At 47.7% G+C, this 14,402-nt stretch overlaps 3 protein-coding genes across 7 annotated transcripts; 1 reads left to right on the top strand and 2 right to left on the bottom strand.

The window, feature by feature from the left end:
• The first annotated feature begins 1,575 nt into the window (after nucleotides 1–1,575).
• bend3 (BEN domain containing 3) lies at nucleotides 1,576–5,873 on the top strand. 3 transcript variants are annotated; one of them, XM_040199075.2, is made up of 4 exons: nucleotides 1,576–1,786; nucleotides 2,551–2,605; nucleotides 2,889–3,061; nucleotides 3,152–5,873. In XM_040199075.2, exons 2-4 carry the CDS (start codon nucleotides 2,554–2,556, stop codon nucleotides 5,366–5,368), a joined length of 2,442 nt encoding a protein of 813 aa, XP_040055009.2. In that variant the 5' UTR covers nucleotides 1,576–1,786; nucleotides 2,551–2,553; the 3' UTR covers nucleotides 5,369–5,873. The 3 variants fall into 3 exon arrangements, with proteins under 3 accessions (XP_040055009.2, XP_040055010.2, XP_040055011.2); XM_040199076.2 differs by having other exon boundaries at nucleotides 1,635–2,234; XM_040199077.2 differs by lacking the exon at nucleotides 1,576–1,786 and adding an exon at nucleotides 1,931–2,341.
• A 215-nt stretch (nucleotides 5,874–6,088) lies between these two features.
• Nucleotides 6,089–8,672, bottom strand: mtres1 (mitochondrial transcription rescue factor 1). Of its 2 annotated transcripts, none has more exons than XM_040199086.2 (4): nucleotides 8,563–8,672; nucleotides 6,924–7,386; nucleotides 6,636–6,708; nucleotides 6,089–6,532 (listed from the first exon to the last, which is right to left on the bottom strand). In XM_040199086.2, the coding sequence occupies exons 1-4, from the start codon at nucleotides 8,579–8,581 to the stop codon at nucleotides 6,350–6,352; spliced, it is 738 nt and encodes a 245-aa protein (XP_040055020.1). In that variant the 5' UTR covers nucleotides 8,582–8,672; the 3' UTR covers nucleotides 6,089–6,349. The 2 variants fall into 2 exon arrangements, with proteins under 2 accessions (XP_040055020.1, XP_040055021.1); XM_040199087.2 differs by having other exon boundaries at nucleotides 8,547–8,625.
• A 516-nt stretch (nucleotides 8,673–9,188) lies between these two features.
• LOC120832640 (transmembrane protein 151B) lies at nucleotides 9,189–14,036 on the bottom strand. 2 transcript variants are annotated; one of them, XM_040199083.2, is made up of 2 exons: nucleotides 13,405–14,036; nucleotides 9,189–12,933 (listed from the first exon to the last, which is right to left on the bottom strand). In XM_040199083.2, the coding sequence occupies exons 1-2, from the start codon at nucleotides 13,480–13,482 to the stop codon at nucleotides 11,524–11,526; spliced, it is 1,488 nt and encodes a 495-aa protein (XP_040055017.1). In that variant the 5' UTR covers nucleotides 13,483–14,036; the 3' UTR covers nucleotides 9,189–11,523. The 2 variants fall into 2 exon arrangements, with proteins under 2 accessions (XP_040055017.1, XP_040055016.1); XM_040199082.2 differs by having other exon boundaries at nucleotides 9,189–12,936; nucleotides 13,405–14,020.
• Between the last annotated feature and the right edge of the window lie 366 nt (nucleotides 14,037–14,402).

Raw genomic sequence — 14,402 nt, 5'->3', positions numbered from 1 at the left:
CAGAAATTGTATGAATTAGACGATGCCAAGAAACCTGATTGTGAAAAAGAAATGTACTCTCATGTGTGTTTGGAGGTGGACTGTCTTTGCATGGTGTCCGCGTTGAAGGACTCATAGAGAGACGTGGAGGTCAGACGCCGTGTGTTTAAACCCTGCGGTGGACCGGCGTGCATCGGCCGTGGTGCTTCCTCCACCCAGGTGCATGATGGGATCGATCCCCTGCGACGCCATCTAGAATACACCTGTACGTGAAATGACCGCGAGAGCTTGAGCGCGGAGGGATCTCAGAGCCACGTAAACACCTGCTGATGTCGTCACACAGCGGGCGGTGATGGGACGACAGGACGGCTGATTGGCGCGCCTCGACGCACACGAGCATATTGTCCTAAAACGACACTTCTCACCCCCCCGCACAGGAGTCACCCCATTGGCTCGCGGATCAGGCTGCCATGGAGACGGCTCATTAGCCGCATAATGAGAAGCTCACTTCGGCTTGTTAGATCCTCTCCGTGTTCCCACGCGGCCCGCGTGCGCGCGGAGTGACCCGTGATTAAGTTACGGGACGGTGACGTCACACATTCCCTGCTCAGTAACTAGTGAGCACCGTTGACCGGGGGAAACCAGATCACGAGGTCAAGTAACCAGGCCTGTAAAGTGGCGGCAGACCCCGCCCCCCACGCGCCAATCAGATCCCCCCGATGTGCACCAGTACGGTGCGGCTCCACCGCGCCGCCTCCTCTCAATCAGCTCCGTGCCCAGATGCTTCCAGCTGCCACCAGCTCCAAGTTCACAGCAACACTAGTTTCTTCCACTTAATCTTTAATTATGTGATTATTGATCTGTCCTGCCCCTGCAATGATCTACGAAATTTAAAAAAGTAGAATAGCAACTTTACATTATGTAGGAGAGGTGAGTGGTTTGGGTTGTTATTCATAAAATAATCATCCTAATAGATTCATCTTTTGTTTCATAAAATGTATTGTCTGTTGCTCTACTCCTGGACGCCACAGAAGTCGTCCTGCTGTAGTTACAGTCTCCTTCCACTTGAGGGCGATGTTTGCCCACCCAACGCGAGTTGTGTCGTTCAAAGTGTACAAAGATAATGAGCGCAAGAAGAGGTGTCACTCCTATCCTACTTCTGTTTTTGCTTTACTAAAATACTTTTATGACCACAGAATTATTTTAATGCAATATTAACATTTAAATAGAGCGTACACAAAAGATTACCCATTTGTTCAAGCATGTATGTTATGGATGTACTGATTGCTATATTATATCGTTATTACAGTTGCATTATTATGTAAGCATCACTTTAATTACATATTTGGCTACGGAACTGATTAAATCTTTTTCGTATAATGTGAGCGGTTGTATTTATTGTATAATAAAATAATAATAATGCAAAAAGTAAAACTGGATGTATGCAGCGCAGCTAAAATGTGTCAACTTCAGTTAATCGATCACTTTTTTTTCAAGCGCGTAACTATTGTCCTAATACACGAGTACGACTTTAACGTCTCCGTTATTTCTTTTCTAATAACTTTTGGTTTATTTTTATTTTCCTTTATCGCACACAGCTGTGCGGAAGTGACACAGCAGGCGCGCGCCTTGGTCACGTCACGCGAGAAAGCACAGAAGCCGAGCGAGGAAAAAAAAAGAAGAGATATTTATTTATATATTTATATCAACAAGAACAACAGTTACCTGCAAATAGAGCAGCGCGCGAGCCCGCAGACATGTCCGACGCGTCGCCAGCAGTCCGGAAGGATTGCGTGGACTCGTAAAGGTGAGCTCTGACCGCCGGGCACGCGCCTTTACCGTTAATTTAACTCGAGTTAGAGCAGGAGGAAAGAGGGGGGGGGCGAGAGGGTCGGGGGGGGCGACTGGTCCACGCAAACATTGCCGCGTCATTAGAATTGACACAAATGACGTAAAATGCTGCGCTGCTGCATCGGCGGTCTTTGGAATGACCCGCCGGGGAAGGAGCTGCGGATCCGTGCGGGGCTTTTGGTTCACGGGTTCACGGGCGGAGGAATGAGGAAGTAGCTGCTTCACGGCGCCCGGCCGGGCGTGCGGTGGAGCGCACGCACGGCGGGACTCTCACGCGCTCACGTCAGTTTTCCTCTCCGTTGAAGAGGCCGCGGCGTCCCGGCCGAGCGGGTCGGGCTGCAGGCGGCCTCTCGCAGCGGTACCGGACCCGCTGCCACATGGTCACGAGCAGGAGGTTCTAGAAGGTGCATTGAAGCTTTGCGGGACTCGTGTTGTGGAAATGTTCTTCACACGAGGCTTCATGTTCGTTTCTCAATGAAGCATCGTGAAGTCTTTGGTTCACATACCAAAGGTTATGAAGCATTACATACTAACAAAGACTTATACGTTCACTTTTGAGAAGGTGGAACTGGTTAACTTTTGCTAAGAGAAATACTTACGAAATAAATGCATCTACATTTGTTGCCAGTTTATTTTCTGTGTAATGACTTATCAATAACTCTTGCTAATGTCGCTTATTAGACTGCTTTGAGTGACTGTATGTCTGGTCTACCCTTCTAGGCTATGAATTCCTCTGAGCATGGAGAAGTTTCAGAAGAAGCAATGCTTGAGAAAGGTATCTACTACAACCTCTATCTGCGCCGCAACAGTAGAATTTTCTTCTTGATTACGAAGAAGGTCTGTGTTGGAGTATAGTTAGATTTCATTCTTTCAAAAGCGTTTGCCATGAAGCTAAAAAAAAAATGCAGACACCGGTACTTTCAGACAATTTACACATGATGCTATTCTCAATAGATATTACTTTTGTTTTGCAAACACACATTTTTATTTCCCAGTATTTATAAATGTAAATCAGACAAGTGGTGTAAAGAAGGCAGCGTTAATGTCATTATCTGCAGAACACAACCACGTCCAGGACGTCAAGGAGGAGCCAGAGGACTTTGCCGTCTGCGTGCTACCTGAAGGACTCCGAGGAGGACCTCCCGCAGCCGCTGCTGAACAGCCACCTGTGGGGCCGGGCCCTTACACAAACCAGTCCTCCAGTTGCAAGAGACCCCGGCTCTCTGGCGAGGTGAGCTGACCTCACAGTATACCACACGTGCATATCCAACTGGTTGCATAGATGAAGTTGTCTCTTCTGACTGTGATTTGCTCCGTCTAGATGAGGCAGAGCGTGGTGGACGAGAGCAGCAGACACGAGCCCCTTTGCCTCACCACAAGCGGGGAGCGGAGGAATTACGTCCAGCCGAAACCCAGGGTCTCCCACAGGAAGCCTCTCTTCAGCATCTCCCACAGGATCTCGGAGAAGAGGAACACGCCAAGCGTGGAGCAGCAGGCCGGGCACGATGCCGCCAATCAGCTCGACTACGCCGGCATCCTCTCCTCCAAGCTCCAGAGCTCATGGGGCAACGGCCCGTCGGAGAGCCTCCCCTCCTCAGACGCCTCAGGCCAAGCCTCGACCTCGGACACCAGCCTTTATCCGCTGATTGAGAAAATGTTTCTCATCCTCAACACCCTCAATTCAAGCATGACCCAACTGCACAGCAAAGTGGACTTGTTAACCCTCGAGGTCATGCGAATAAAGAAGCAGATCAAGCCCGCCGAGATGGTGACGGAGTTCCAGCCGCCCCCAGAATATCTGCTAGCAAGTGACGAACTGAAGCAGCTGATGGAGCAGACGTCGAGCGCCGGGGAGCTCGGGTGCCGGCTGCTGGTGCACCTCTTCCCAGAGCTGTTCAAGGCCAGGGACTGCTCCCATGAATGCATGGCGAGCAAGAGGACACTGGAGTCCCTCCATCTGCAGCTGATCCGCAACTACGTGGAGGTGTGCTACCCTTTGGTCAAGAACAGCAGCGTCTGGCAGGAGGAGTGCCTCCTTCAGATCAATGACTTGTTCAATCGCTTCTGGGCACAGAGGGACATGGAGAGCGCTCGGCTGCTGAGGAAGCAGACGATCACAGGCGCCGTGATAAAGGCGGAGCATCCTCAGACCTACCGGTTCATCAACGAGGAGGGCCGGGAGGAGCACGTCCCTTTGAATAACCAGCAGAGCGGCGCGGCTCCGTCGGACCTGGCGTTCAACGCGCTCGACGAGTTCTCCTCACCCGAGGATTTTGTTGTTTTTCTCATGCACCGTCTCTTCCCGGAGGTTTTTGAAGAAGGAAAAATGCCAGAAGGCTCCGGCCGATTCAGTAGTGTGGGGCAGCTAATTCTGGACTCTGACAAGATGGAAATCATAAGAAAGTATATGGAAGCCAATTTTCCCGATGTCCCCGAAGACAGCTGGCTTCAAGTGTGTATTCAGCACATGGAGGATGCTCTGGAGGGTCCTCACAGTAATGGCAACGGGAGCGACCCAGACAATATCAACGAGGAAGGTTACGACCTGGGCAGCCATCCCGAGGACGTTTCGATCATTACGGTTCCAGAAGCAGGTGATAACGAAAGGCCCGGTCGCAGAGCCAAAAAGTCGCTGCTTCCGCCTGTGGATTTTGACGATCTCGAGGTTCCTCCTCCGGATTTCCCTATTCCCCAAGAGTACCTCCTGTCCAGGGAGCAGCTGAAGAGCAACTATGAATGTAGCCTGTCCATCGGGAACTTTGCCTCTCGCCTGCTGGTGCTCATGTTCCCCGAGCTCTTCACCCTTGAGAACGCGCGAAAGCAGTACAACTGCAGCGGCTCACTCGGGAAAAAGCAGCTCGACCCCGTTCGCGTGAACCTCATCCGCCACTACGTGCAGCTGGTCTACTCCCGGGCCAAGAACGACCGCGTGTGGATGTTGGAATTTGTGGGCAAGCTCGACGAGAGGTGCAGGAGGCGCGACACGGAGCAGAGGAGGTCCTATCTGCAGCAGCGCAAGGTGTACGGTCAGGAGTCCGAGCAGGACTTCCTCTGCCACCTGAACCAGCTCAATCCGGACGGCCTGAGGGAGGATCCGGACGCTCCCTCTTTGCCCCCTGAGAAAAGCAGCAAGGACTTCTGTAAGATCCCCCTGGACGAGCTGACTGTGTCCACGCCGGACTTCCCCGTGCCCCTCGTCTACCTGCTCGCAGACTCCGAGGTGCGAGAAATCGTCCAGCAGAGCCTCTCCGTCGGCAACTTTGCCGCCCGCCTGCTGGTGCGCCTCTTCCCTGAGCTCTTCACTCAGGAGAACCTGCGGCTGCAGTACAACCATTCGGGGGCCTGCAACAAGAAGCAGCTGGACCCGGTCCGCCTGCGACTGATCCGCCACTACGTGGAAGCGGTGTATCCTGTGGATAAGATGGAGGAGGTGTGGCATTACGAGTGCGTGCCGAGCATCGACGAGCGCTGCCGGCGCCCCAACCGCAAGAAGTGCGACATCCTCAAGAAGGCCAAGAGGTCGAGCGCTGTGTCCTAGTTATAGTAGCATTCAGTTATGCAACACTTGGAAAAAATAAAATAATATTGCACAGTATATAAGCTGAAACCGCTTTGTTGAACCTTTTTCAAACTGTCCTATGTAGGATTTGAAGTTTCTTCAATACTATTCTTAGTCCTCTTTTACCTTGTGACTACAGCGGTAGATGTTGTAGTTTGTGTAGTCTCATTATTGTTGGATAAAACTGCTTCTATTTATAAGCCCAAATGGTCATAGCTCTTCTAACCAACTGTTGATAAATGTTGTAGCCTTAAAGGATGACAGTAGCTAATAGCGTAGGCCACATATTTGCCCTATGGATAGAAATGGATCACAATGATGTGATGCGTTTCCTTTGCAGTTACCGATGTAGCATTGTGCCACCACTGTTTTAATAATAATGTGCTTATGTTAAGCCTTCTTATAGAAGTTTATATTATGAAGATTTAACGTGACAATGGATCATGACAACCAATTTCTAATAAAATCACACTTATAAATATGACATATGGTCGGGCTGTTTTACGTTGTCCCTGTTGGATACGGACTCTTTACAACCAGCTCTGTGCAAGACAACATACATCATGCTTCTAGTCATGCTTACCATTTTACACTTGAGCCTTGATAACCCAATAAAATGAAGATTCAAGGAAAAAATAAAGGCAGTCGCAAAACATACTGTTAAGTAATGATTCTGATGCAAGAAAAGGTCATGTGCTATTTCTTAGCCGACTCATAAGGACAATTATCTCAAAATGTCCAAGAGCACCTTTATTGGAAGAGTCACACAGTATCACGGAGGAAAGGCAAACACGCTAAATCTTTCTCCCGACCAGCTGCATGACGTCTACAACCAGTGAGAACTACAGACGTCACAATCCATTAGGGACCCTTCAAGCTCGTTGGCTCACATTCAATTCTTCGGCTTCCATCGCCTAAGATGGCCCATGGTTTGCCAGTCAACAATGCCCTACTTCAAGTTCATGTCTTAATGGCCTCCTCTTTGGAAAGCTCGATACTTTTCCAGCGTCTTATGGCAACCTTGTGCTTTTCTGTTGTACTGGATTCGCCCAAAACCCTCTGGAGGATAACCCTCATCAGAGTGATCGTGTTTGTCTCCCGGTTCTCCGACAGCACCAGGTCCAAGGTGTCCCCGGCTTTCACCTGAATACGGAATGGAGTAGAAGTAATGAGAAACGAGGTACACGGGTGGATGAAGTGAGAGGGGGTGCCAGGCGTGTGCAACCTGTGATCCAACACAACTCACCGCTTTACTTTTCTTGACGAGCTTCTGTCCGTTCAGCCTGAGCTTGTTGCTGTAGAAGGCGTCCTCAATTTTACTGCGTTGAGAGAAGGAAAAGGGTTTTAAAGTGCATGTTAACATGTTCGTGCAACAAATCTCACCCAAATCCCATCAGTTCTTCCCACAGGGGAATGAAACACCACTGGTTGCACACCATGAGTAACTAATCCTGTGATAATAGTAAAAGTGTACTATTACTGCCTGATATGTTTGCTTGGAGAAACTCTGATCAGCCGACAGGAAGTGACTCACTTGCGTGCCATGTCCAGGCCAGCTCTCATTATGACATCATAGCGAAAGGACTGCACATATTTTTCCATGTCTTTATACTCCTTTGGTAGATTTGGGTTCTCACCCACCTCGTCTTCATAATCACTTTCCTCAGAGTCTTTTTTATCCTCCTCTTCTTCTTCATCTTCCTCCTCTTCCTTTGCAGCCCTTGCGGCGTCTCTCTTCTTGTTGCTTTTATACCTCAGATGGTGGACGGGCCAACCTCTGATTGGGTCTCTGCCGCGGAAAGCTGGCCTGTGACAGCCGAGCGCGGGGATAGCGGAGCAGCCCCAAAGCTGGCGCGTGTGGATGGTCCTGGGACACCATTCAGACTGCCTCAGTCCATATCCAGCAGCCAGCAGGTGGCGGGGGTTCAACCGTCCCAGCTGCCTCATGGCGAGTGCCTGCACCACCAAACTCTGCATGTTGGCACTCAACCCTGTCACTAGAAAGAACAGGAGTTATTAGGAAGGTACGGTAAGGGCAGCGTGTCATCCGCTCTGCAGAGAGGGTGATCGGCTGCAATCTGCCGTCCCTCTAGGACTTGTTCGCTTCCAGGACCCTGAAGCGAGCTAAAAAGATCGTAGCCGACCCCTCACCCCACAGACAAAAACTGTCTGTGCCCCTTCCATCTGGCAGAAGGCTGAGGTCCATCAGGACTAAGACCTCCCGCCCACTCAAAGAGTTTCTTCCCGTCATCGCTAGTGCGCGTTATTCTTTTATTTTTAACTTTAATCTTTTATTTTAAACTAACCCATAGCCTTATTCTACTAACCCATAGCATTAGCATTTTATTTTATTACTCGTGCACTGCTGTCTTGTCGTCTATTGTCATACTGTCTACTGTCACGCACCAACCGCCAAGTCAAATTCCTTGTATTTATGACATATTTTGGCAATAAATGTTTCCTGATTCCTGTAAAGTACCTTTGTAAAGAGTCAGGTAAGTAGGTATGACAATGTACCTTCAAAATAAGACTTATTTTATTTGTAGCCTCGATGTGCCACGTTCCCGTTGGCAGTGTATTTCAAAAGCAAGACTGTTCTAAGACTATTCTATTGACATAACATTTCAGCTTAACTGTATTTCAAATTGCGTTTGTTGACTTTTTAAACACTGCACTGTTGGCATAAGTTGTATTGCTTTGATTACTTTCTATTCCCTCTGTGTATTTCCATCTTCTATAGTGTCATAGTTGTTTTTTGGCAGAGACCTACCAAAATTAATTTCGTTATTAATTAAAACAATAGAAATATTTATCCTTCCCGGAAGTGGAGGTTTGTTTTCGTGCTTGACACGAGCCGAAACAAACATTTATGCAACGGAGACAGATCAGAAATATTGTATTTTGTCCTTGAATATTATTCCCTGTCCGTGTATTAGAGGATGTCATGATTTTCCAGGCTGAAGTAGTCAAAATGCGAGCAGATGCAGACTCTGCTAGCTTAGCTAACGTTAGATAGCTTTAACGTTACTTTATTAAACGCGTGGACTCATTATTTCAGGCAACGCACCACGTGCTTTCCAGCCAATAAACGGCACTGCCCGTTTCTCCTTTTATTTGCCAAATACTAAATGTTTAGTTGCTAACACTCAATACGTACTCGGTCGTCCACTCACCGATGGAATAACCTTTCATAGCTGGTGACAGCAGATCGCGGGCTCTTCTTCGTGGGCTGATATTCCTGAAGCCCCGTTCATGTGCTGCCACCTACCGACCGACTGATGATGGAGCACAATATCTATGATGGAGCACACAGACCCAGTAGGATTCTTTTTAAGTGTTTAATGCAAAACAACCGTCTCATGCCTTCGTAGACTACGACAATGTTTATGCGGCTGCATTTGATTCTGTGGAAGATTCATGTCCACTACATCAGCGCTAGCAATGATCATCAATGAGATGAAAGTGTGAAGCAACTCATTGTGACTGTATCGCTGTCAACCATTTTCTTCATCTATTTCATTGGGAATGTTTCTTGTAACATATAAATAATTATTTATTTGAATCACCACTGAATGCTTTGTTGGAAGAGTTAAGGAGGATTTTTTTCCATATTGTTGGGATACAACTCATTGGAAAGCAAAATCAATATGGACCAGTGTTGAGTAAATATCTGTGTATATAAGCTCTATATATATAACTTTATAGCTCTATATAACTATAAAGAGTAAAGATACTGTTCCTGGCCTTGTTCACAGCTCACATTTGTTCTATTAAGGTGTTCCAGTAAGTCATGCCAGCATTCACCCCAAACATTTATTGCAACTTTTATTTTTCCAACATAAGATCAAATTGAATACATATTTCAAAAGATAATAACGTTATTTATACAGCCCATTAGATTATAACTACAGTAATATTTTTTACATTTGACAAGAAACTGTAAGCGGTCTTATTGTTTTACGACCAACTTTTGCATTTTTAAATATTTCAGCTTGACTACTTTAATATTTCAATGGCATTTACACCAACATTCAGCTTCACTACAATTCATAATGTCTAGTGTCACTTTAAGTGCATAATACTGGTGTCACCACATTATTGAAAACAATGTAAGAACAAGATGTAATACTCTAGGGTGCATACAATATGTTAAAAAAGTCAGTGTCATAAAGTTTAATTGGTTTGTGCATTTACATCCTTGCATATCTGCCTGTGAGCTTCAAGGAGCCCAGATTAATAAAATGTCTTTAGGAAACGTGGTGACACGTTTGTGTGTAATGTGCTCTTTCACTGACTGTATCTCATTGGAGATACACTGGACAGTGAAATCACCATTTTACATACAAAAACTGAGCATTAGTCCTTTACTCTCCTAAAGACACATAACTGAGATGTATAACAGTGTATCATATATGCTGGTGGTTTACATTCACGTGTTATCAAGACATTGTCCTAGCAGAAGAAAACCATGCAAATTTGAACATAGATTTGATGACTTTAGGCAGTTAAAACCGCACTGTGATTTGTTATGTTAAAAGATGATAATGGTAATGACTGATGTGTATGGAAATGATTCATTAGTACCCTTAAATTAAACAAAATAATGAGAATGTCAACATATTAGGAAATCTGTGTATGATTTTCCGTTACTAATTAAATATTTTGTCTTACTAAATTAATGTTTTGAGATATTAAAACTATATCTAGATGTTTAGAAGTCAATATTTTCACCTAAGTCATTATTTTGAGTTTTTTGGGACACTAAATCAATATATTGATTAGTAATTATAATGACTTAACAGATCTCTGTTTCATGACAGTGTGAGAAAACGTCTTCCTCCAATGTGATATCGTCCGTTCAAATGTGTTGTAAATTCAATGTAAACAAGTCCTTGTCTTTTTTGAACAGAAGTTTTCGGTTTGGCAGTAAGTAGGAAAGAAATGTCTAATTTAAGAAAAAATTGACAAATTCAATTCATAATGCATTTTCGTGTGTTAGGCTCGTGTGAATTGACAGCCTCATCCAACAGTTTCTGGCTCAGTCAAGACCAAACAGCTGTCAAATGTTAAAGCAAAAAAATCCTTTTTTTGCAGATATCCAAACTGTGCCCATGTGCCGTACGTTGACATAATTCCAGCATCTACAGTGGCGGTTGGTCGGATAATATGTTTCAAAAACAGCGACTGTAAACATCAACATTGAAAAGAACGGTACTTTCCTCTCTGGAGCCGCCAGGTAGTAGCAACAGTCAACAGTCAAAGAAAGAGAGAAATCCATTGTAAAAACAGCATATCAGTTACACCAAATGCTCTGCCCAACACTAACAAGACGGGTCTCTCTGAATAAAGTGTTTTTTTCTTAGTTATATCACTCCCTCTGTTTTTACTTTCATTTTGTCACAGTCCAATAACACATTAAACCCACAGCGGAAAATAAGCGTACCTATTTTCTGGGGAATCCACGAAGCCACTAACTGAAGTAGAAATGCAGGAGGCATGTCGATAAAAAGTAGGTACTTCCAAAAAGTAAAGTTACAACACTTCACACAAACAATATACATTTTTAAACATCATAGGTATAATAGTGAGTGAGGTCTCTTTTAGAATCGGGGGTCTTCACGTTGACCAGTGTGTTAACAAACATGCAATAGCCCCAACTGTTTCATTGATATTCCTCCTTCTACGTTATCACTTCACACAGTATTCAATTTCCTGGTTATTGCTGTAATTATCTGATGTGTTTGTCCGACTGACATTTCACCGAACAGAACTTTTGACTCTACTCATCTCGCCCGTGGCTTTGGGACAAAAAGTCTTGAGAGGTAACAGCAGCTTCTATTTCATATGTAAGACGCTTAGGAGGCCGTAACAGTTACGTAACAGTCTTTGTCTGCTTGCTCGTGGAAGCCAGGCAGATGTCATTTTTCCACCATTGTTGGTTCGCATGCCGCCGTCGCTTTGTTTTCCACCGTTCATGTTATTGCTTTGGTGATTTGCACATTCAGGATCCATTGGCTTCGGAGGGCATGACAGTACAGCATGAATCGGTCATCTCACATTAAGACTGGTTTTCACACTCTGGGGTCCAAAGTGTTTGTATGCTACAGAAATGCGTCTGTGTTTGTTCTGCATAGTCATAGAGAAGTCTCCACGCAGGAGCCATTTCTGTGGAAAGACCTGTGGTTGTGGCAGTTCTCACTGCAGTGGACAATGAGCACCGGGTAGCACAGTGCGTCCTCGTACTCTGGGGGGCCCTCGTCGCCTGTGGCGAGGCGCTCCGATAGACAGCGGGTGTTTTCGCTGGGGCTCTCCTGGTCGTCCAGGCTGCCGCTCCGCCAGAAGCAGCTGCGCTGGGAGCCGTAGCGCCTCGCCAGCGAGAACCGGCTGCCGCTGAAAGGGATGCGGGAGCTGGCGCCGGTGCAGACGCTGAGGGCGCTCCTGGAGAACACCGAGGAGCAGCTGACGGCTCTGTGGCAGCGCTCGCAGTTCTGGCGGATCCCGCTGAAGCTGGACGGGCACTGGGCCAGGTCCATCAGGCCGGCCTCCGAGTAACTGGGAACCAGTTGCTGGTTGGACCGAATGTGCCATTCCAGTTCCGTGCTGTCAATGGTGTTAACGCGAGGGATGCGGCGCCAATACGGCCTGTCGTCGCACGGAGTCACCGGGAGGTGATCGTGGCCAAAGAGCTTCTCGACGCGGTAGTGGACGTATGCGGTGTGGTACTCGATGAAGACTCTGAGAGGCCAGGAGAAAGTGAAGAACGAGGCACACCAGAAGACGTAGTGGGAGAAGTACCAAGGGTGGCGCTCTGGGTCGGACAGCACCATGACGTACTCCTTCAGGTCGATGTTCTTCAGGTGCATGCCCTCCCTGGCCTCCATGTAGTCGTCGAGGCCCTCGTTGTCAGTGAAAAACCTCGCCCGTTGCGTCAGGTAGGAATTCTCGGACTCCACGTTGGCAAAACTGAAGCACTTGGTGAAACGCATCTTTGTGAGGGCAGACTTCTCCAAGCCCAGCAGCTGCTTCGACACGTCTTTGACGCCACAGTGGCCGTAGTCATATTCAGCCTCTGCCACGTGGGTGTTGACGCGTTCGTGGTAAACCTGCGTGCTAGTGTAAGCGTCTCCGTTGCGGTAGCGCGTGACCTGCCGCGTTCGGCGGACGTAGTGGTAGCTGATGGCCTTCCACCAGATGCACGGTTTGGCCTGCTGCATCCTTTCGATGCGCTCGTAGATGCCCTCCACGTCCACTTTGTGCTGCAGCTCGCTCTTCACGTGACAGTGCCAGCACTCCACGAGGTAGACCAGGTAAAGCATGGCCAGCAGGGCCAGGGGGATGTAGATGTAGCCGTCAGAGCAGGGACTGTCGTGGTACATCATGGATTTCCCTTTAAAGGCGCTGTCAAAGGTGAGACGGGTCACCTTGGTGACGTGACACCAGACCATCGCTCCCATGCAGCCGTACATGAGAAGCGACAGGAGCAGGCATTTCCAAAAGCTCTCCCGGCACAGCGACTTGCTCAGAGATTGCTTCAGGGGTCTTTGCTGCTGAGTCAAAGCACAGACAAAAAAGAAACTGAGGTAACGCTTGATGCCGTGTGTACATTCCTATTTAACGAGTCTTATATACAGTTGGACTAACATTTAATGCGTGAGCAATGAAACCAGTAGCAACACTCTTACACTCTAAACATTCCCTTTGTTTAGTGGATATAACAAGAAAGTTCTCAGTTCTCTGCCATTTTACAGCTATAAGTGCTGGAGAGAGATGCTGGCTCAGTACAGCAGATAGTAGTGAGAGCAGAGACCAATCAAAGGCTCAATCAATAGCTATTAATGTGGGGAACAATTTAAAAGCAATATCTCCTGTCACGTTTCCTAATCCGTGTAATTCATTGACGTGTTACGTCCTGCACACCGTTCACACGGATCCATCAAATCTCTGCGCCGACAATGAACAAGCAGCACAAAGCAACAAAAGGCGGCCGCCCGCATGGAGGCGATCACGGCTCGTACCTCCTCCCTGGAGTCCTCCTCGAAGACGGTGGTCGCACTGCTGTCACTCGCTGTGGCGGCCGATGCCGGAGGGGACATGGTGGCGGGCGGCTATCGATAATAAAAATGCACAGGGCGTGGAGGAGGAGGAGGAGGAGGAGGGTGGAGGAGGAGGAGGGGGGGAGCTCTCACCACCTTGTTCCGGAGAAAGACCCCCTCATCCGAGACGGGCGGATTGCCGGGTGCGCATCACACCTGGTGCCCTTCAGGGCCGCTGCGGAGACGGGCAGGGACGAGTCGACGGGAGGTTCGCGGATCGCCGAAACCCTCCCAAAGTAAACGGATCCGTCCGGTAGCTGAGAAAGTACCAACAGAAAAAGGGGCGGGGGGGGGGGGGGTCTATAATAAATTCCGCCCTCTGCTGTTTAGCTGTCAGTGCCGCAGTGTCATGGTCGCAGACTATAGGCTGTAGCTAGTGGTCGTTTACAAAATAAATACAAAAACATGTCCTGTCCCCGGGGGCCCGGCTGTGTCCCCCCCCCCCTGTCAGCGGACTGTGGGGGGGTCCGTGTCCGTGGTGCTGACCGAGGCAGGTGAGCGGTGAGATGCTGCTGCTTCAATCTGCGCCTTAAAGGGGAAGTTCACCCCAAACTGAGCGCGTGCAGGAAAGCGAAGGCAACGTCCCTCCCGAGACGCAGGGGCGTTTCTCTGTTGCTGAGATGGAGATCAAAGCTTCGACACTTGTAGAGTTCATCACGTGATCACGTTGGGGGGGGGGGGAAGATGTTTATCTCAACGACAAGTGGGTCCAAGGAGCTGAATATTGCAGACAATTCTAATTAGCCGGTTAAAACATTTTGGGTGCATTGTCCCGTGTAAACCGTACAAAATAAAGTAGCCACGAGTAATGCTATTATAAATCACAGAGGCTGTAATACAAACATCCCATTATAATATACATTTAATTAGTATAATGGGATGCAATACAATACTATACAAATCTCTAAACAATGAACAGG

This window comes from Gasterosteus aculeatus, chromosome 15, assembly GCF_964276395.1.
Source record: "Gasterosteus aculeatus chromosome 15, fGasAcu3.hap1.1, whole genome shotgun sequence".
Classification (NCBI taxonomy): Eukaryota; Metazoa; Chordata; class Actinopteri; order Perciformes; family Gasterosteidae; genus Gasterosteus; species Gasterosteus aculeatus.
This window is presented reverse-complemented; position numbering and strand designations above follow the sequence as displayed.